Source organism: Diplotaxodon limnothrissa, linkage group LG7 (assembly GCF_057381915.1).
Source record: "Diplotaxodon limnothrissa isolate DT_005_m linkage group LG7, D_limnothrissa_male_GT1.1, whole genome shotgun sequence".
In the NCBI taxonomy this organism is placed as follows: domain Eukaryota; kingdom Metazoa; phylum Chordata; class Actinopteri; order Cichliformes; family Cichlidae; genus Diplotaxodon; species Diplotaxodon limnothrissa.
In genome coordinates this window covers 60,325,452-60,347,354 of record NC_140602.1, presented here as the reverse complement: position 1 = coordinate 60,347,354, position 21,903 = coordinate 60,325,452, and the positions used below count along the sequence as shown (strand labels likewise).

General features: G+C 39.0%; 2 protein-coding genes across 3 annotated transcripts in view; one reads left to right on the top strand and one right to left on the bottom strand.

Annotated features, from left to right (window-relative positions):
- ddx56 (DEAD (Asp-Glu-Ala-Asp) box helicase 56) overlaps nucleotides 1–8,431 on the top strand; it is a 17,394-nt gene extending 8,963 nt beyond the window's left edge. Inside the window, exons 11-14 of one of the 2 annotated variants that reach the window (XM_085360086.1) lie at nucleotides 470–559; nucleotides 646–751; nucleotides 4,921–5,021; nucleotides 6,516–8,431. In XM_085360086.1, the coding sequence (XP_085216212.1) occupies nucleotides 470–559; nucleotides 646–751; nucleotides 4,921–5,021; nucleotides 6,516–6,596 (378 nt within the window). In that variant the 3' untranslated portion in view covers nucleotides 6,597–8,431. Of the gene's footprint in view, nucleotides 1–469; nucleotides 560–645; nucleotides 752–4,920; nucleotides 5,022–6,512 lie in introns of both variants that reach the window. The other variant, XM_085360087.1, reaches the window with a different exon arrangement.
- The window catches only part of aebp1a (AE binding protein 1a), a 21,331-nt gene continuing 7,717 nt past the window's right edge, over nucleotides 8,290–21,903 (bottom strand). Inside the window, exons 3-21 of the mRNA XM_085360085.1 lie at nucleotides 21,868–21,903; nucleotides 21,387–21,461; nucleotides 19,634–19,708; nucleotides 19,450–19,509; nucleotides 19,281–19,340; nucleotides 18,348–18,425; nucleotides 18,010–18,119; nucleotides 16,547–16,686; nucleotides 16,364–16,448; nucleotides 16,123–16,267; nucleotides 13,906–13,985; nucleotides 13,640–13,763; nucleotides 13,135–13,331; nucleotides 12,252–12,425; nucleotides 11,997–12,122; nucleotides 11,660–11,906; nucleotides 11,022–11,161; nucleotides 9,369–9,468; nucleotides 8,290–9,272 (exon numbers count right to left, since the gene is read on the bottom strand). The exon at nucleotides 21,868–21,903 is cut by the window's right edge and continues 24 nt beyond it. Of these exons, the coding sequence (XP_085216211.1) occupies nucleotides 8,704–9,272; nucleotides 9,369–9,468; nucleotides 11,022–11,161; nucleotides 11,660–11,906; nucleotides 11,997–12,122; nucleotides 12,252–12,425; nucleotides 13,135–13,331; nucleotides 13,640–13,763; nucleotides 13,906–13,985; nucleotides 16,123–16,267; nucleotides 16,364–16,448; nucleotides 16,547–16,686; nucleotides 18,010–18,119; nucleotides 18,348–18,425; nucleotides 19,281–19,340; nucleotides 19,450–19,509; nucleotides 19,634–19,708; nucleotides 21,387–21,461; nucleotides 21,868–21,903 (2,621 nt within the window). The 3' untranslated portion in view covers nucleotides 8,290–8,703. The remainder of the gene's footprint in view (nucleotides 9,273–9,368; nucleotides 9,469–11,021; nucleotides 11,162–11,659; nucleotides 11,907–11,996; nucleotides 12,123–12,251; nucleotides 12,426–13,134; nucleotides 13,332–13,639; nucleotides 13,764–13,905; nucleotides 13,986–16,122; nucleotides 16,268–16,363; nucleotides 16,449–16,546; nucleotides 16,687–18,009; nucleotides 18,120–18,347; nucleotides 18,426–19,280; nucleotides 19,341–19,449; nucleotides 19,510–19,633; nucleotides 19,709–21,386; nucleotides 21,462–21,867) is intronic.

Sequence of the window (21,903 nt, the reverse complement as noted above, 5' to 3'; positions counted from 1 at the left end):
CTCGGTTAACAGATGAGGTTGGCAGGAATCCCTATGTTTGCAGATGACATTGTGATGTTAAGTGAGTGAAGTATACAGAGAAGAAGAACAAAAGTCAGTAGAAGCATGACAGAAGGCAGGTGCGTGAATGGGAGGCAGCCGGGTAGAAAAATGCTAGAAATAAAGATGGTGATGAGTTCCTTGGTTGTTCATCGTTTGACCTTTGGACTGTGTCTGTTCAGTTGTCTTGTGTAGTAATGCCATCAGCTGAGTTTTCGAGCACATGATTGATTTGGTCCAGTGCTATTCTCATTGTGCCTTTTGTGATGTCTGTCAAATTTCAAGTTCTACTTTATGTTGACCATTTCTCATATTTCTTTTGATGGAAAGACGAGGAAAGATAACCATTTTTATCGCCAAGTCCTAGCCCCTTTTTTTTCTTTTTTAAGTGTAATGTAAGGGGAATTGATTATTTTTAGTTTTTCTTTAGGACGCAATGCGCTCAGTGACAAAGCAGGCAGTGAAGGAGGCCAGACTAAAAGAGATCAAACAGGAGCTGCTCAATTCAGAAAAACTTAAGGTGAGAGATGATTTTTTTTTTCTAAAGACAGAGGAAGGCAGAAGTGTTTGAACACGTTTTGATTGCATGCTTGTGCTCTCACTCAGACATACTTTGAGGACAACCCCAGAGATCTGCAGCTACTCCGGCATGACAAAGACCTCCATCCTGCTGTTGTCAAACCTCACCTTAAGAATGTACCTGAGTATCTCAGTAAGTGTCTGATTATATATGAATATCACCCTAACCAAAATTTTCCATTAAGATATTTTTCCTGTTTATAATGTATATTGTTTATGCTAAAAAATATTGATCTTCTACTTCCATGATGCCATGTAGGTCTTGGCTAGTAAGGAGTGATTTGTGTGAAATAATTCATTTTTTTTGTTGAAAGTTTGACTCTAAATGCAATACTGAAAGAAACTATTACCCATGAGCACATCACATTAACAATTAGGTTTACATAGTGTTAGCTCAAATTTGGATAATTTCTTCTAAAATTCTGTTAGTTCATTTTTTATTGAAGGAAATTAACATTAACAGAACGTCATTTTTTTTTATTGTGAAAAATGTAATTGGGCGAGATAACTGAAAGTTGGAGTTAAGTTACAGTAGCATATTTTCAGAACTTACAGAGCTTAAGTTACACTGTGTAAAATTTCACCACTAGATTGCAAATTTCAGTCAAGTTGAGTTTTGTTTTCTTACGCCTCCCAATTCAGTTCAATAATCCTAGCCATAATGGTTGCTGTAGGACAAAAAAATTGTCAATCAGCTGTCAATATGTGGTCAAATCTATTTACGCCGAAAGAATTCGATACAAATCCACGAGTCAGTCTGATGACAGTGATACTGAGTTACTGAAGAGATCTAAACTTTTCTGTCAGTAAGTGCTTCTGTTTGTCCTGCTGTTAGTCATTGTTTGTAAAACTGTCATATAATGTGACTGAGCAAACTATTCATCAGAGCAGAAAGTACATTTTTTAGGAAACTCGAACCTAACATTAGCTGGTATATTGCTAGCATATAATCAGCTATTGTTAACTGGCTTGTTGTTAGCTGTCCGGAGGTGGGATGGTCACATGTCTAATTTGGTTGACCATAAGCATTTGCAACAATATCAGGAATAAATAAGAATGTTTACATATGTTTTTGTATGTTAGAGGCCTGACTAAAGACTTCAGATGAGGAATGAGGTGAAAAGATGGCGTCTTATAATGATGCCTGTTGTGTTGTCTCTTCCCTTTGCATTTTTGCTTCTTTGGTGGAGACAGTTCCTCAAATGAAAAAAATATAAGAATGATCCTTCATATGTTGAGTGTGAAAGTCGACAGACAAATTAAAATTTGTCTCAGTGGCACGCAAATGCCTACGTGTTTCTTCTCTTCTGCCTTTGGTGTACTGCACATGTGGATCCTTCTCTGTCCACATACATAAAACACAGTTAACGCAAAATGGCAAATCAGCCACTGTGTTCAAGATGGCAGGGCAAGTAGGGCTGCTCAATTAATCGAATTTTAATCACGATTACGATCTGGGCTTTCAACGATCATTCAATGACTGAGCCGATTATTAGCCCCTCCCTCATTTATCCGCGACACCTTAAAGGCCGGTGTTCCAGATCTACTGGCGTTTAGATCAACTGGCGTTGGTCGAACAGATGTGTGGCAGACTTGTGTTTCAGGAGCTGCTACCGACAAACCAGCAAAAAAACGCCAAATGTGTCATCTGTGACACTTGTGAGGTTGTCTCAAACACACTCCGTCAGTCTTGATGCTGTTGAACAACAAAATGTATAAAAATGTGGCGAGTTTACCTGGTGATATCCTCATGCGCGACGCGATCGCGAAAACAGCAAACAAGTAACACCACGGCGATGTTGTTCACAGGACAGCAAGAGTAAACGATCGGGAGACTCTTGTCGTCGTTATCGTTCCCCTCGCACGGTTTATTTCTCCGAATTCAGCGTTTTTGCTTCACAACTACAGCGAGCAGTTTACTTTGTGCACTAACATGGACTCGGGTCAACCAGCGCCACCTCTGGCCAAGTGCCACAGCCTACAGCCAGATCAACTTGTGACACACATCTGCACCACATTTGAATTCGTTTCATGCACAACACATTTGTACCTTTCAATTGCACCTTCTGCACAGGGGAAGTCCACACACACTGTGTGGTACCACTTTCCACAGAAGGTGCATTCAGTCTGCAAGATTGAATGAGATTGTCAGAGTCATTGTCTGACTGTTTATTACTAATCACTGTGTAACTGCTGTACATTCAGCGTAACTGCCATCTCCTTACACATGTTTATTAGATTAACCACACTTATACAGACTGTATATAACAACCAACTCTAACATGTTTGTTCGCAGAGAAAAGACACAGACAGACTACGCTAACGACACGTGATGTTACAAAACTAGTGAAATATTAGTGTCATTTCATTCTTTTCAAAGGTTTATTTGCATGACGCACAAACAGACACAATTGAAAGGTACAAATGTGTTGTGCATGAAACGAATTCAAACGTGGTGCAGATGTGTGTCACAAGTTGATCTGGCTGTAGGCTGTGGCACTTGGCCAGAGGTGGCGCTGGTTGACTCGAGTCCATGTTAGTGCACAAAGTAAACTGCTCGCTTTAGTTGTGAAGCAAAAACGCTGAATTCGGAGAAATAAACCGTGCGAGGGGAACGATAACGACGACAAGAGTCTCCCGATCGTTTACTCTTGCTGTCCTGTGAACAACATCGCCGTGGTATTACTTGTTTGCTGTTTTCGCGATCGCGTCGCGCATGAGGATATCACCAGGTAAACTCGCCACATTTTTATACATTTTGTTGTTCAACAGCATCAAGACTGACGGAGTGTGTTTGAGACAACCTCACAAGTGTCACAGATGACACATTTGGCGTTTTTTTTTTGCTGGTTTGTCAGTAGCAGCTCCTGAAACGCAAGTTTGCCACACATCTGTTCGACCAACGCCAGTTGATCTAAACGCCAGTAGATCTGGAACACCGGTCCGTGAAAATATTGTCGGGCATAAACCGGTCCGTGGCGCAAAAAAGGTTGGAGACCGCTGATTAAGAGGACCCGAGGGAAGCTCGGAAAGCTAAGCAGAAGTTATTTGGAGAGGAGAGAGTGACTGCCTTTGGTTGAAAAGAGAGGTTAAAAAAAACTTCAGTGGTGTTGCACACTATTTTATATTATTTTTTAAAGTCATTGTTAACCCTTTAAAGCCGGTCAGAGCAGCACGCTCCGTTTTGCGTAACTATTTTTAAATCCCTGTAGAACCTGAACCGTGTAAGCTAGCGCAATAATTTGTTTTGCATATGAAACCGGAGGAGTTGTACTTACATCTTATGCCATCAGCTTGTCCTCGGTCACGGTTTCCTTCCACATAAAGCTTTGCAAAAATTGCATAAAAAGCGCTTGCAGGAACAAAAACATAATATTCCAGAAACACGCTTTGCCGATCCGATCAGCTGTTCGTAACACTTCCCACAGTGAAACAGACGTCAGCGCGAACTGTCGCATGTCCGCCATTTCCTGGCCGAAACCGGAAGTGACGTCATTTTCGCGGAAAATGTAGTTTTTTACTTGTAGGCCTTAAGGCCTTAAGACCAGTATAGGCTTATACTGGTCATGTTAGACTTTTCTGAATAGTTTCTGGGATGCTTAGAACTCGAATTGCACTGCTGGAAATAGTTTATTTTGATGCACCTGCTGTTTTCTTTGCAAATTTGCATCATAGGATTGTTTTTTCATTTTTCCTGCAGTATATAAAAATTGCTGTATCTCCAAAATAAAACTATGAAGACACTCAAAATAAATTTCCTGTTGTTGTAAACTATTTTTTGCAACTTTTTTGTATTTAAAGTTTTGAGGGATAAACCTCTTAAATTTCTCCAAGTAGAAATATATGTAAAAAAAAAACCCAAAAACGATTTTCAATTTTCTTGTAGTTTATTGCACTTTTTTGCAATTAATGTAGTTACTATGGACTTAATGCATACATATTATTAAAATATGGGCTATAACAGTTGTATAGCAACTTGAAATGCTCCCACAAATGGCACTACAACATGTAAAAAAATAATATAAGCTCTGGCGGACTTGGTTCTGTAGTAGGTCTTAAAGGGTTAAATAAATATCGTCAAATAATCGAGATCTCAATTTCAGTGAAAATAATCGTGATTATCATTTTTGCCATAATCGAGCAGCCCTAAGGGCAAGCATGGTGGCTTTCTACTCCTAAGTATGTTTCATGGATTAATTTATTTTATAAGGATGCATCAGTGTGCTGGAAGATCTAATTACAATGTATCGATGTATATTTGAGTATGCAATTTTTTTTCATTTTCATTTCACTTTCCTGCAGTTCCTGAGGCACTGAAGGGCGTGGTACATCCACTGACAAGCAGAAGAAGGCGGAGAAAAGAGATACAGAGACCAGGAGGAGTCATCAAGAGCAGTTTTAAGGTGAGATTTGGTTGGAAGGGACACCAGATCTTTGATACGCCACAGATCTGTGTAATAGTTTGAATTCTGTTCCAGGTTTCACCTTTTTGGCATATTTTTTGTCATGTATTTTCTGTTTCACTGTGAAAACAAACTGTATATCTATTAGATTTTAGTTAAACAAAATCAGGCAATTTGAGTTGTGAGCGTTTGTACTATTTTCTTACTTCTAAATTTCAGTTCACTTTTACTTATAATGTACCAAATGAGAACAGTTGCTTCAAGGCATTTTATATTGTAAGGCAAACACCCTATGATAGTACAGAAGAAAACCCCAACAGTTGAACGACCCCCTGTGTGCAAACACTTGGTGACATTGGGAAGAAGGAGCTTCCTTTTAATAGGAAGAAACCTCTAACAGAAACAGGGAGGGGCAGACATCTACTGCAGCTGGCAGGATAAAAGACACAATCTGATAATAATGAATTATAATAGTCTAGCCTAGATGTAATAAATGCATGAACTAGTTTTGAGCATCACTCTTAGATGACACGTTTTATCAATTTTATTTATATTGATATTAGGGCTGCACGATTTTGCATAAAATGAGAATCACGATTTTTTGGCTTAGAATTGAGATCATGATTCTCTCACGATTTTCTTTTCCAGTATAAATATTTATTGCACTTATTAACTGCACATCAACTTCGTAACAGTTGAGACTGAACATAGAAACAATAAATAAACATAAAAACAACAAATGTCTCACGTTTTGTTGTTGTACTGCTTGAAATTCCGTCTCCACCGTTGCTCGGCGCTGCGTGTATAGAGCAGGTAGTGCAACAATAGAAAAATAGTTGCGGGACGGCACTGTGTAGCGTTTGTCTAGGGTGTTGATCATTTTCCTAAATCCCTCGTTTTGCACAGTGTTGATGGGAGCCATAATCTTTGGTCAGGTGATAAGTGATAGCCTCCGTAATTTCTTTGTGCCTGCGGGAGTTCGACGTGTATAGGGAAGCGCTGTATAAGGTTCCTGTTATTGGTGTTTGGGTGGTTGACGAAGACGGATTTTCTCCTGTCACTTTCTCGTCATCCCTGACGTGCTCTCCGTTGTTTTTTCCCTGCTAATTTTAGCATCACACGGCACAGCTTCTGTATCACGTGGTATAAGGCTCCGCCCTTGTCATTTGTTGAGCAGGAAGAGTGAGCGCTTGTTTTCATGCAGAGTACGTCCCGGATCAAAATGCGGTACAATCGTCGTCGTCTTTTTTTTTTTTTTTTTTTTTTTTTTAAATCGTTGTCATTTGGAAATGAGGTCGCACATAAGTATGAATTGAGATCGCGATTTTCTAACGATTAATCGTGCAGCCCTAATTGATATTAGTGAGATGCCATTTTATGTCTTTTACAAAGCTCACAATATAAAATGTATATTAAAACAAAAATGTCCAGTTAGTTTGATGAAATCACCCCCTTGTTCTGAGCTAATGTGTTCCCTTTTGGTTTTGGTAGAAGAACATCCGGGGGAAGAACCCACTGAAGAGTTTCCAGTACACTGGAGGGAAAAACAGAAAAGGCAAAGCGAGCCAGTCATAGCCGTTGGAACACACCTGAATGCGTTTGAGTTGCAAATGTTATTACACTCATACACCAGTCTATTATATCTCATTAGCAATATCTGTTTTATTTGATCCATTGAATAATTAACTGTATACACAGTGCATTTGCTCTGTATAATTACACATGTTGGAATACATTTTTTGTCAAACAGTGTCTCTGTTGTGCTGTAATTCGATGAGCATTAGCATGCTGATGTTTGCAAAATGACACCTAAAACAAAGGAACGTTGGTAAAGTTTAGAAAACTTTAGTTTCCCTGAGTGAAATTCTAGTACTTTGTTACTTGGCAATAATTTGGTCTGTCTCGTGACTTCTCTCTTTTCTCTGTGTATTTGACTCAGAAGCCCAGAGGCTAAAACTGAGGTTTCTAACCTTTTAGACCTAGAATCTAAGTCCTTAGTAGTTGTTAATTTTGATCTGAAAATGCTTTTAGGTTAAAAGTATGGTTTATTTAAACTCTAAAGTTCATGGAGGGTAAGGATCTTGAGTGGGTCAATCTAATACTCCATAGGATTATAAGTAACTTGTAAACCAGTTATTTTCTGGGTGGTCGCTTCACCTGCCAAAACGATCACCCTTGGTGTAGAACTACATCCAGATGAGCCAAATTAAATGACTGGCCTGCACAAAGCCCTGAATTGAATCCTATTAATATTCTGTAAAACTGAAGACCAAGGTCCATGCCAGACGACTATTAAATCTGAAGGAGTTTCAGCGATTTGCCAAACAAAAGGATACGCAATTGAATATTTGCATTAGGGAGACATCTATATGCACAGGAAGCTTTTTGGAAGAAATTTGGGTATAAATGATCACTGTTTATTCAGGTTTGGCTGTATGTGTTTGTGCAACTGTTTTATGATTAGTTTGTTTAGTATTTGTGTGGATTGGAGCATTGTGAGACCTCAAGTTACACACAAATCACTACACACATTTGCAAATCTTACTCTAGGCTTGTCATCAATCATGTTATACACATTTGTAACACTTTTGAGGCAAATTTCTCTCAAAATCTCTCTCACCAATTCCTTTTACAATGCAGCTTACAAATGAAGCTTGCAGGTGACTTCAGTAAGAGTAAGGTTTCTATGTTTTCTACTCCTCTACATCATAACTGTTGCTCAAGGTAATTAATAAGAGAAAACCTGTTCATATCATAGAGTATTTTGCTAATTTTAGCTCTATTTCCTATCTATTTTTGCATATGTATGTAGTAATGGTAACTGATCTTGGAGCAGTAAAAGCCAAGTCAGGGGTAGCTTGTCTGGCACTCTGGTCTCCCATCAAAGACAGGTTTATTTATTAAAAAACAAACAAAAAACAAGCAAAAAGTCTGCTACAACTATGGTTTGCCAGTGTGTGAATGTGAGAGTGATAAATAATAATAATAATAAACTTTATTTATAAAGCACACTTAAAAACCAAGGGTATGCCAAGGTGCTTAACAAGTAACATAGAGAATAAAAGGAAGATAATAGAAAGATAATAGAAGAAGAGTGAATGAATAATTGTAAAGTGCTTTGAGTGTCTAGAAAAGCACTATATAAAATGCAATCCATTATTATTACATAAATAACTACATCTACAATCTACATCTGTGGCACATTTCCCCATGAGTGAACTGTTACGGACCTTCTTTGAACTATAAATAAATACATAGACTATAGTAATTTAGAAAATAACGTCATTTTAATGCAATGCATTCAGCAGTACAATAAATCAGTTTAATTGAAGCCAGAAATGATTCTATGAAGCCATTAAAAAAATGAAGACAGACCTAATCCTGTCTTATTGAACATACTGTATGTTTAATTTAACATAGAGCTAATTAAACATGTGCTGTGTAGTCTTTGCTCAGCAGAGACTTCCATTTCTTCTTTATCTCTCTCCAAGAAATATTTGTTCCCAAGAATGTAACCCTCAATACACAATGCTGCCAACAAGTCTTATTTTGTCCAAGCTAAATCATTAAAGATGTTTTTTGTGGGTTTTTTTTGTTGTTTTGTTTTAAAGCTGTGATCTTGCAGCAGATTTGGTTAGTAAGGACTTTCTATAAGATAGATCTGGGTTTGTATGTGCAGTAATCAGTCTATAGTGTATTCAAAAGGATAGTCCTGTGTGGGCACTGAGTCAAAGACAACACTATCGAATGGGTTTTCAGTGGACCATTCATCCACAGGAAACCAAGAGTCATACCATGAGGTTGTTCTCTTGGTTTCAGGTGGTAGAGTGGTGGATGCTGTGGTGGTGGTTGTTGTCATTGTAGTCGCAGGGGTGGTTCTAAGGCTGGCTTGTAACCTCTGCAAACGCAGCCTCCGTATACGCATCAGCCGCAGCCGTCTACGTCGCGCAATGTCGTGAGTGTTGGCGGGATTTTCAAGCTCTGTATCAATGCTGGGGGCTGCCACAGTGCTGGCTGCAGTTGTTTTCACTACATTCGCTTTGGTGATGAGTCGAATGGGTCTTTTGCCGTGGAGTGCCATGATTTTCTTGATGCGATCCCAGTTGGATTTGGTTAAGGTGAAACTGCAGGGTGTTGCTCCGGAGTCATAGCCCACCATGCAGAGCCGTGTCTGAGGGGTGTAGCCATCAGCTTTGGCTGTTACCTTGTACTCCCCAGGATTTAGCAGTCGCCAGTAATCCCCGCCCACAGCTATACAATGGTTACATTAAAAAAGGTCATGTTAAAAAATGCTGTAAACGAATGACTGGATCTTCATGATCTGAAACACTATATAAAATAGTTTACCAGTTTTAACATCATGCCGTATCCCCTCAACAGATATTGTCGCGTTGGGAAGTGGATTTCCATCTATATCCCTCACAATACCCTTTATCCCGCGATGTACCTGCACAAGAAAAGTACATCCCAGTGAATCTTAAGGAAATTTCACATGTAGAAAACATTAATTTCCACGTTTGTCAATGACATATCAAAGCTGCTATGTACAAGACTTTTCGTGACAAAAGCTTGCGTTCAGCTACCACTAAAGCAGATAAGCAACTGACATGAAAATATAATTTTTAACTACACTCAACAAAAATATAAACGCAACACCTTTGTTTTTGCTCCCATTCCCCATGGGATGGACGTAGAGACCTAAAATTCATTCCAGATACACAATATAACCATCCCTCCCAAACAGTGGTCACAAATCAGTCCAAATGTGTGGTAGTGGGCACATCTGCTATATTGAGATAATCCATCCCACCTCACAGGTGTGCCACATCAGGATGCTGATCTGACATCATGAGTAGTGCACAGGTGTACCTCAGACTGCCCACAACAAAAGGCCACCCTGGAATGTGCAGTTTTGTCTCACAGCAAAATGCCACAGATGCCACAAGCAATGAGGGAGCGTGCAATTGGCATGCTGACAGCAGGAATGTCAACCAGATCTGTCGCCCGTGCTTTGAATGTTCATTTCTCAACCATAAGCCGTCTCCACTGGCGTTTCAGAGAATATGGCAGCACATCCAACCGGCCTCACAACCGCAGACCTCGTGTAACCACACCAGCCCAGGACCTCCACATCCAGCAGGTTCACCTCCAAGATCGTCTGAGACCAGCCACCCAGACAGCTGCTGGAACAATTGGTTTGCACAACCAAACAATTTCTGCACAAACTGTCAGAAACCGTCTCAGGGACGCTCAACTGCATGCCCGTCGTCCTCATCGGGGTCTTGACCTGACTCCAGCTCGTCGCCGTAACAGACTTGTGTGGGCAAATGCTCACATCCGATGGCATCTGGCACGTTGGAGAGGTGTGCGCTTGACGGATGAATCATGGTTCACATTGTTCAGGGCAGATGGCAGCTGAGAATGTCCCAGTTCTTGCATGGCCAGCATACTCACCGGACATGTCACCCACTGAGCATGTTCGGGATGTGCTTGACCGGCGTATACGACAGCGTGTACCAGTTCCCACGAATATCCAACAACCTCGCACAGCCATTGAAGTGGAGTGGACCAACATTCCACAGGCCACAATTGATAGACTCCATGCGACGATGTGTTGCACTGCATGAGGCAAATGGTGGTCACACCAGATACTGACCGGTTCTGGGTCCCCAGACCCCCAATAGCGCAAAAAACTGCACATTCCAGGGTGGCCTTTTGTTGTGGGCAGTCTGAGGTACACCTGTGCACTACTCATGATGTCAGATCAGCATCCTGATGTGGCACACCTGTGAGGTGGGATGGATTATCTCAATATAGCAGATGTGCCCACTACCACACATTTGGACTGATTTGTGACCACTGTTTGGGAGGGATGGTTATATTGTGTATCTGGAATGAATTTTAGGTCTCTACGTCCATCCCATGGGGAATGGGAGCAAAAACAAAGGTGTTGCGTTTATATTTTTGTTGAGTGTAAATATAATGAAATAAAATTCTCACTTGTTCAATAAAGGACAACAAAGCCTCACGGTTGTTCTCCCACTCAAGAGGCAATTCACTCTCATGGGGAAACTTATCACAGCCCAAGAAGATGGAGAGCTCGAAGCAGTTTGTGTGCAGGTAGCTGAAGTCATTCATACCTGTGGAGGAGATTGTGTTTTAGAGGAAATATTCTCCTTCAGTTGTAATATCATCTGGCTATTTAGATGATTTTATTTGTCCATTTTTGGAGAAACAGAAAAATAGCCTTTTGATAACCTTGATATTTAAGGATAAATCTTGTGATAGAATTCTGGTCGACTGTTTCTGATTTGCATAAAAATTTTAATAAACAACCCTAAACATTTATAATGATTGTCATATTAATAAAGACATTTGACATGGCATTTTCACTGGTTTTTCTTACCATCACAATGATGGTAAGAAATTAGGAAAGACACATAAAAAATGTACATTTTCCAGCAATATTGTAAAATTATAAATGGTCAAACTTTGGACCATAAACTTTTCATGCAAACAGGAGATGGTCGATCAGGAGATGTTCTAAGGTGATGATTTGAGACAGAAAGACCCCTTAATGGTCTTGACTGAAATATTTTTCATTTACGACCTTTTTGCTGTGTCATGTTAACACTTACTTCCCACCACTGGCTTCCAGGTGGCTCTGTTAGTGATCCCCTGTCCTCCAGTGATATCATCTCCATGGCAGGAACCTCGGTAGGTCTCTGTCATGGTTAGATGGCTGTGGGCATATGACATTGCCAACCACCGAAACATGGCGTCGTCTGGAGTCTCCCTCAGAGCACCCTCATTCTGGCGCTGAATGCGAGCCCAGGTGTCCTCGTTCATTTCTGCATTATTTCTCCAACGACGGTTGTCAGTTAGCTTAAACATTAAGACAGCATAGAGTTATTATACAAGTGTACAGCTGCCAAAGAGTGCTTTTGTTAGGTGTTCTTAGTAAAAGAGCCATACAGAAATTGGTGGGCGCTGCATGTCAAAAGGATATGTGACCAGTTTTTCGCCTCCTTGCAAATTAGCTCCCAGAACAAAAGGGTTGCGCTCCATCCAGGTAATTACAGCTTTTGTCTCAACTGCAAGCTAAAAGAGATAAAGATTGCTAATAAATTTGTAGTAAATTAAAACACACACACACACACACACACACACACACACACACATACACACACACACACACACACAATCCCAAAGGACGGTAAACAAACTCACAGAGCCATTCAAAAAGTTTTCTGGAAGGGGGATGTGATGATTAGGCACTATACGAGGCACCCAGCCTCTGTCTTCAGCTCCCCACAAGATGCTGTTTAGATCTGGGAAATTCTGGAAGATGTCATAACCTTCTTCAGTCCAGTGGCCCAGGGCCCAGTTTCCCATCTCTGATCCCTGCAGGAGTGAGGATGGTGTTAGGTCATTCATGCTCTCTGGGATCTCTGAATAATTTTTCTACAGTGTTTTGAAAAATCTGTCAGTTGTGGTGAAGACAAGTAGGCTCAGACATGAGACGAAGCAACAAAATTCCTTTTATAAATGCAAGATTTGTAGAAAACAACTTAATTAAAAAAAACATTAAAAACTGTATTCTAAACTAATGTAACTAATTTAAGAAATTAGAAATTCTGGTATGAGATACTAAATTTGGATCAAAAATTTCATACTGATTATGGCTCTGTAAACAAAAAGATGTTTACAGCCACTGTTACTTTGAAAGGCGGACACAGGCATCATCATGTATCATACTGGTTTGGGAAATCTTGTTGATGAAATCTTGAGCTTAGGATTTTTAAGCCTTTAGCATGTTTTTAGCAATGAAACTGGCAGATATTAGATATTCATATGGTAGTGACTTGTCAGTAAGAAGTAAGGCCTGACTTACGATGTTACCTATTTTATTGTCCTTCTGCACTAAAAATGGTATCTATAAGCTATGAGTTGATGGAACCGAGGGTTGTTCTCCACAGACTGCTCGACCTTTTTTACAACCTTGTTGAACATTAAAGTTTGTAGGTTTAAGGCACTTCCACAATTGCTTCACTTTTCTCCACATTGTTTGCGGTATGTGCCACTAAACAAAGTTTGAAGCCTTTGATTGTACCATCTCGTAGGCCAGCTCGTAAGCATCCGGGTTCAGTGAGGGCACCAAGTGTATTCTAACACCATCCACCAGGCGACGGACTCTTGGGTTGTCATCATTGTATTCTTTACATAGAAACTGCATAAGCAGCAGGAGGAGCTCTCGTCCAAGTGCCTCGTTACCATGGAGGCCAGCTGTGTAACGAAATTCTGGTTCACCTAAACAAAAAGACAACATATTAACGCAACTAACAATTTATTTTCTGGACTAAGAGCCACTTGAATGTGGTAAAACCTATTTACATTGCTCTGTAAAGATGCAAAGCGTTATACATGTACATTAAATGACAGACATCATGCAATGTCTACAAGTCAAAAAAACAAAATATTACTTTGCCAGCAACAAGTGTAATGACACTCAGATCTGTGTCTCACGGTGAACCATAATCTGTGTAAATTATGCAATTCTAAGATGAGCTTCAGCTGAGAGAATTACACTTAAGTAAAAATATTATAGATCTCTCTACCAGGCTCATGCTCCCCGGGGTTATCGGAGATTTCCATGGCATACATTTTCAGGCCCTGGGAGCTTTTTCCAATGTTGTAGATCCTGGTGATGTTGGGACATTCCTCATTTATTACCTTCATCATCTAGAAGAGTGAAGGAAAAACACATTTATGGATGGTTGCTGCAACATTATTGCTTTTGTAGGTTTTGGCATACTGCTAGAGAGGCAAGGTTGAAATGTTGCATTGTGGAGTAGACTGATAGTGTCCCAAGTGAGAAACAGACCTGTCTCATATCCTTGTAGTTGTGGTGTCTGAAGTCCAGGTCATCGGATGGGTTGACCTCATTCTCACTGTGGTGGCTTCCTGAAAAAGTTGGCAAAGAGATTAGCAGAGTGGGAAGGAGATATTTTACTAAGCAGAAGTTTTTAATTTCAGTTTCAAGTACACTACTCCACTTTAAGTATTTGTTATGCATTTAGAATTTATTTAATTTATTTAAGGGTACCTAATATGCTTATAAACAAAAATGTTTAACAGGTCTAGTGTTGGCACAAGTAATCATTGGGAATTAAAACACTGTTTTAGATCATTTCTAGTTTATTCTCACATTACGTTTTATGTGGTTAGAAATTCACTGTAGAATTAGTTAGAAAATCCCTGCCCAGCAACAGCGGGGGTTGAGACAGGAAGCTGTTATAACTGTAGCAATGCAGGAGTTGTGTGTGAATGTATAAAAGAGAGGCTGAGACGTCCCAGTGACAGAGCTCTCATGACTGTGGAGCTGTGATGTTTGATGTGTGTTAGCTCTGCTGCATGCAGTAATTAAAAAAGCTTGGCCACAGCTGATTGTGTTGCTTTATTAACAGAAAATTCCATCACAGTTAGGACCCCTGGTTTTAGAACCCAGGGTTTTGAGTTTTGGTTACTTTCGGTATGTTCATATATACGTTTTTTAGGGTTTTAGTTTTACCCATTTTGCCTCTCGAATCCTGGATACTAGGTCCAAAACCTGCCTGCTGTACAGCGCATCTTGATAAAAACACTCGTAATGGCTGAGGTATTTTGTTGCATTCTGAAGCTTTTGATGGTTTTAAATTCATACCCCATGAAGTAATCCACAGCAAACCCTCTTATTTTGACTTACCTACATGTTTAAATTTTGATCTTCAAAGTAACCTAAACCTCAGTTGTCAGATAACACAGTAAAAACCCTAATATTTCTATTTAAAATACAAGCTTATGAGTAAGTACCAATATTTTGCAGTCAAAACGTTCAGCTGCTGCTGAGTAGATGTTATTGTTGTGTCTTTCCTAAAGCTAGTGGCAATACAAGCAGTTATCTTGCACTTATGTAGCACACTTAAGGACCACGGTTAGGAGGTTCATGCTATGATTCTGAAACAGACTTTTGTGTATTTCCACTCTTACTTTGGCAAAAGAACAATTTTTTTCTTGTTTCCCCCCTTCCAGTATGAGGTGACATACTGTATTATGGAATGAAGAAAACATGACTCATAAGGTTGGAAAACTTCAAGTTTCTACAAATGAAGTGAAAAGTCTGTGAACATGTTAAGACTGATGTATTTCTGCATAAATATACCCTCAAACATTAATTTTCACACAGCTACTAAAAGTAGATAAAAAGTTAAAAAGCTCTTTAAAGAATCAAAGATTTAGTTATTTATTTATTGAGATATTACATCCTGTGACAGGGGGAAAAGTATTTGACCCTTGAGGATTAGCAGTAAAAACAAGCCATAATTGTCACGGTTCTTGGTCATTTTGACCCAGCATTTCAAGTTTTTTGTGTTTTGGTATTATTCTTTATTATGGTTTATGTTCTGATTCACTAGTTGTGCTATTTTGATTATTATTATCATATGTTTCAGTGGAATTGTTGTTAATAGTTTAGTTCTTAGGTCTAGATTTCGTGCTCCCTCTGTTCAGTGTCTAGTCCATGCCTCTGTGCCTGTCCTGGTCCCTCATCTCTATGTTCCCTCTGTCGTAGTGTTAAGCTCGTGTCTCTGACTCCATGTCTGTGCATGCTTGTCTTATTTTCTGTTTTACTTTGATAGTCTTGTGTGCTTTGTTAGTATGTTTAGTTTAGTCCTACCTAATTAGTTCCAGCTGTGCGTTTCTCCTATCTCCCGTTCCCTGATTACTCCGATGAGTATTTTAATCCTCAGTCTTCCCCTCTTTCTGTTGGGTCGTACACAATCCCTTCGTGTTGTGTTTCTACCTCATGTTCTCGTTGCTTGTTTCTGGTTTAGTTTTCCTAGTTCATGTTTCCTAGTTTTACTTTCTAGAAAAAATTTTCTAGCAAATAAAGCTGAGCTTTAAGTTTATCATTCAGTCTGTGGGTCCTTCATTTGGGTCTTTCTTCCTGCCTGCCACACAGCAAATTTGACTTGACAGTAATAGAATCCAAGTTAATGCATACTAAATCTTTGTTTTGTCTGACATTTTAATTTAAAATATTACTATTTAAAAAAATACTAACTGGGTAGCTGACAAGCTAGGATCTCGGCTCTGAGACATAGGCTGCCATTCCAGCTCTGAGGCAGAATACGGATGTAACGTGCCACCACTGGTGTAGCAAACTGACTCATCACTGGTGTTTCCTTATCCACATTGCCATAGAACAACTGCAGGAGAGAATCACAGGAGAAGGAAATGAGAAGGTGTAAAGGTGTAATTCACTGTTACGAAAACATTTTCATAATTAGTTGTGGCTCAATCACCCATTCAGCGTAGCCATCGTGTAGTAAAGTCCAGTCTCTGCTGTCGTTGCTGAAGGCCACAAAGTAGGACGACACAAAATCCTCACTAGGATCAAAACAAAAGAAATTACTGAGTACTGACTTTAATGAAACACAGCAGCACTTGTGCAAGGTTTTATTATGTGGAGATGGAGTAGGACTCACTGTAGCTCAGAGTTTCTTCCCTGGGTGATGACCCCAGTAAACTCCACCTCTCGGCGGGCATCAACTTGAAACCAGTGTTCTCGCTCCTCTGACTCTGCGCACCATGCACCACCATACAGGTCTTCATCATTGTCAGAGCCCTGTACACAACCACACAGAGAGCTGAAAATACATTGTTTTCCTGATAAAATGATGGAATAACTCTTGAAAGCCTACGAGGAGTAATCATTGAAGCTCTTTTCTCAACTGAGAGGCTTCTGTCATATTTCAGGGCCTCTCATAGGACAAAATGGTTCAGTGCACATTGGAAGTTTTTGAGGGTTGTCTCTGTCCATGCAGCTACCTTTGGAAAAACCTGGAAACTATTCTAATGGTTGTCTTTATTGACTTATACTGAGGTGCAAAAATTCTTAATTAAGGGTGAGGTCATCAAATACCATCTTTATGGGGGAGTTAAATTAGTCCCAGTGTGCACCTTTTATGTATTATTTTGCATGCTTTTTCTGTTAGTCCTGAGAATAAAAACATGATGATTCACAAAAGAATGTTTTTGTTGTTGTTTTGTTTTAACTGAAAGCATCATGCAGTTTTGTGCACTCTTTGTTTCTCCGAATCTGTGCAGCATTAGTGGAGAGTTAGGATGACACAGATAGTTTCATTAAATGAAATTAACATCCATCCATTGTCCTTATCAAGGTCATGGGGGGTGCTGGAGATTATCATAGCCACCACAGAGCAAGAAGCAGGGTACACCCTGGAGAGGTCGCCAGTCTTTCGGAGAGCTAACACAGAGTGACAGACAACCACTCACATCTATGGGCATTTTAGAATCCTCAGTTAACCTAACCCAACTAACTGTGTGTTTTAAAAATGTGGGAGGAAGCTGGAGTACCTGGAGAGAACACATGCAACCACAGGAGAACATGCACACTCCACACAGAAAAACCCCAGTCAGATGGTGGAGTCAAACTCCTAACCTTTTTGCTGTAAGGCAACCATCTTTACCACTGCACCACCATGCTGCCTAAAGGAAATTACACCAAAATGAAATTATCCTTTGTGTTGCACTCTGTTGCGGCATCGGGATAACAAGCGGAAATCTCCAGGGCTGGAAAATTGGGTTCCTCTAAAGACAGCTTAAAGCTAACTCCAAAAGCATGTCATTCCCCAATCCCAAGTAATGAAAAATTCCCCACAGTGCTTTAGTCAGTGGTTGACTCTTGTGCTTCAATACAGCTGCCATAAACACAGTAGCTACATATCATGTCTATTTATGACGGTAGGACAGTAACTAAAATCACTGTAACTTGTAATTTTCTACCAATTTTCAGGTGACTTGGTTTTATATTTTCATCTGAAAGGTTCTTGGTCCTTTGTGTGAAGGCCAGTGCACTTTGTGTTGATTTTTCTGAATATCAGTTGTGGGTTAATACGGATAAGGAAGTTCTGAATTTAGAGTATACCTGCATGTTAAGGCGCCCCCTCTGAGCTGAGAACCCATGATGAGACTGAGAGGAAGCTAACAGCTGGTCATCTTCTACCCGGTGAGACTCCAAGCCCAGAGGAGGACATTCTGGGAGGGAAATCAGAGCACACACCAACAAAATCTGTGTAACAAATGTTGCTGAGAGACACTAAAAAAGACACACAGTGTAAAAGAAATGTTGTAGTTCAATATAAGGCTGATTGTTTTGTTTTTTTACAGATCTTATCATTATTATTAATATTATATTAATCTCTGTCTTTACTGTGAATGTTTAAAACTAAAAAACAAGTGAACAAAACAGAGAGACTCTCTTACTTTTTGGTTCAGCTGGCACTGAGATCTGCTTACGTCTCTCCTCTTCCTCCTCCTCCCACTTTTTCCTCAGTCTTTCGGCTTTCAGAGATTAATAAAAAAAATAGTAAATGTCAGAAAAAGGGACTTGCTCTCAAGCCCACCACTGCCACCACACAAACTATTTCCACATGTGCTCATAATATGCACCTTGATTTCCACTTGTGTTCCATTATTTGTTTTTACTTTAAAATACAGGGCATTTAAGTTTGTAATCAGGAGTAAATTTCCTCCACATTTCATTGGATTTTACAGGAAATTGTTCTGAAAAACTCTGTTATCAAACTGATCCTTTCAGTCACCCTCTTCTGCATGTTTTGATATCGCCATAATATCTCCTAAATAGTCCCAGAGCTTTACATAACTATGCACAACAGGATACTGTGGCAGCTGTTGGAATTCTAGTTCATTATTTATTTTCTCATTAAAAACAGACCACTGATGGCGTAAGAATAATAGTGTCACGCTACATTTTTTTCTGCCAAGATTTCAAATAAAAAGAGCAAAACCAGCAAGATGTAAGTCATTTAAAAACACTTCAAAAACGGAGCATATCCTCTAGCTTAATCTTTAAACAGTTTAGAGTAAATGTTTTAATTTGCTCTGTTGTACAATGAAGTGGACGGTTACTTGTATCAGTTTTGATGGAGTTGTTCTAATACTATTTCCATATTTTATCATGAGGCAGGTTTTATACTTTTTATTTTTTCGTTTCTTAATTAAAAAACAAAAACAGAAGGCCGTGATGAAGTATTGTTACTATTGAACATGTAAACAGAGTGAAAGAGAAATGTATAATTTTAATATTCTTCTGGGGTTTGTGGTAAAGGTTTACAACATGATGATGTTAAAGTTCTGATGTTTATCAATGTAAAAAAACAAACAATAAATATAAACCTTTTTCGGCCTTTTCTTTTAGAGCTCTCTCCTCCTCTTCTTCTTGTTTTTTAGCTGCCACTGTTGTTAGGGAATCAAAAAGTAAAAAATTATCTTAATGTCATGATGAAGAGCTGCAGTGTATGTTATATATTACACTTCATTAGTTATTTGTGGCAAGCAGACGTACAATCAGTGTAGTCATATTCTTCATACCAGGCTCCAATATATGGAACGGTGGTGGATTCCTCTGAAAGAGATGCAAAGATCTGATTTCAGTTGGAGTTTTTTGTTTCTGCATCACCAAATAATTTTTTTTTTAAAAAATGACACATTGCCATTAACACAGCCCTACACTGTATGACATTGTATACCTGGTATGTACATGATGACCTCAGGAGTTGTGACATCTTTCTTCATATCAGGATATCTGCCAGGCACCTCATCTGCTATGAACATAGCAATCAGACATTATTGTTTTAGCTGGAGGATGATAAAAACTTTAAAACGAATGAAAACATCTTAATCAGAACAAAAGTTCCATGTTACTGTGGAAATATTAATGGAGAAAAACTCCCACCAGAATGGATTTGAACTTAACTCTAAGTTGTCTTGATGCATGCTCAGTCATGCAAAGGACTGATTGAGCATCATTCAGAATCAACTTTTGTGGGTTAGTTCCCTTCTTTTAAATTCTCAAACGCCCATTCTTTATTATATCTGAACTTGAAATATATCTTAAATGTGGTTCAGTCAAGAGAGGCAATCGCATGAATTCATCCATTATCACCTGGACCTAAAAATAAACTGTGTTTTATATTCCATCCATCCATTCTCTTGCTCATTTGGATAGCTGGTGCCTATCCCAGCTCTCATAGAGCAAGAGGACATGTCACAAGTCTGTTGCAGAGCTAAACATAGACCACAACCATTTGTTGACATATTCACATCTATAGCCAATTTAGAATTACAAATTAACCTAACCTTTGAACCCATAATCTGTTTTCGGTGGGATGATAGTACCTCTCAGCATTGTCATTATTTTAATGAACTAAAGTAATTTAATGAACCGTCTAGGCTGTTTTGACTGATCATTGTGGGCTGCCTGGACCAAAAATCCCAGGCGCCCAGTTTTGTTGTCCTTGTTCAGCCCTGATAGAGCTGTACAACACAATACAATACAATGCCCTGCAACATCACAATGATGCCATAATTGGCTGATGCAGTCATATTGTAATAAAAACATCATAAAGCATCAACATTTTAGCATAGACCTTGCTCTACGGGGGGTAGTGCTCTTTTTAATTATAATATATCATTATATACTGATATAAAAAATTTTTTATTGATGGCTATCTATAGTCACATTGTAAAATAACCCAAAACAAACAAAACTATCTATGATAGTTTCCTCCTTCACAACAATTGTAGTACGGGTAATTAAAAAAAAAAACAAACTCACCCATTTGGTTTTTTTTAAACTCAAAGTTAGAATTATGGGGCTTTGTTAAGTGTGCTAATACAGGTAGCTGTAGCTGACAGTTGTCTGTTAGGCCTTTCCTCTGGTAATTTGATTCATTGAACTTTTCAGAATATTTTAATGGCATTAAGTATCAAATAATATGGCTTGCTGTACCTGTATTTTATGCACTATTTATGCTACTTTGCTAATTATCAGGTTAATAAGCAGGTACCTGTCTGTGCATTGAAGTAGTGCTGTTTATGGATGCACCTTCTACCTCATGTCCAAATATGGTCACTTCTAGTTCTGCAAAACAACACGGCTCAGGCCAAAATATAAATACTGAGATGTCAATGAATGTGTGATGTCAGAAAGGTTACAACCACAGCCATCCTTTGTCTATTTGTATATAGTCTGCAGTTGGTCCCTATCCAGAAGCTCAAATAAACAAAACAACTTAACACTTCTGTAGCCATTTTTTTATAATCTATGATAAGGGTTCATTTTTGATTGAATAATTCATTTGTGACAAAAACCTTTGCTGCCATTTTTTAAAATCTTTCATCTTGACAGTCATTGTATTCTCACTGGACCTTGTAAGCTTTGTCATACAAGGGTTGGTTGAAAGTTCTGACTCTCAGTGAGATAATATTAATGGAACATACGTCTGGGATGCCAGTAGTCAACATCAAGCTCACTGTGGGTTTTTGTTGGAGATGTTGGCTTCTTGAACATGTCATCTGTATAGAAAAGACAAAGAGGAAGACTATTAGTAGTATAATTCTAACTTCAAGTAATAGGGCAGCTTATGTAAGAGTTTCTTACATAAGTTATCCAGCGCCAGTTGCTTCTGATCAGGCAGTTGAAAACTAGTGCCAAGATGTCCACTATATTAGAACTGTGTGTCTAACTAATATAATTGACTTGTGTTACAAATAATACAGGTCTTTGGCAAGTCATCCATACAAAAAAAAAGATTGTATGTTAACTTCTGACCACAATTAGAGATCAATTTACTGTATAAGAAATTTTAAAACTCAATATATGTATTAGTGTAAACGTTTTAATCAGGCTTTTACTTCAAGTACTTAAACAGGTGAAGGTTTTCAAATCGTAGGACCAGTTCATAACCTGTGAAAGTCTTACCCAGGTCTGGCTCAACAGGCTCTTCCCCCCTACGCT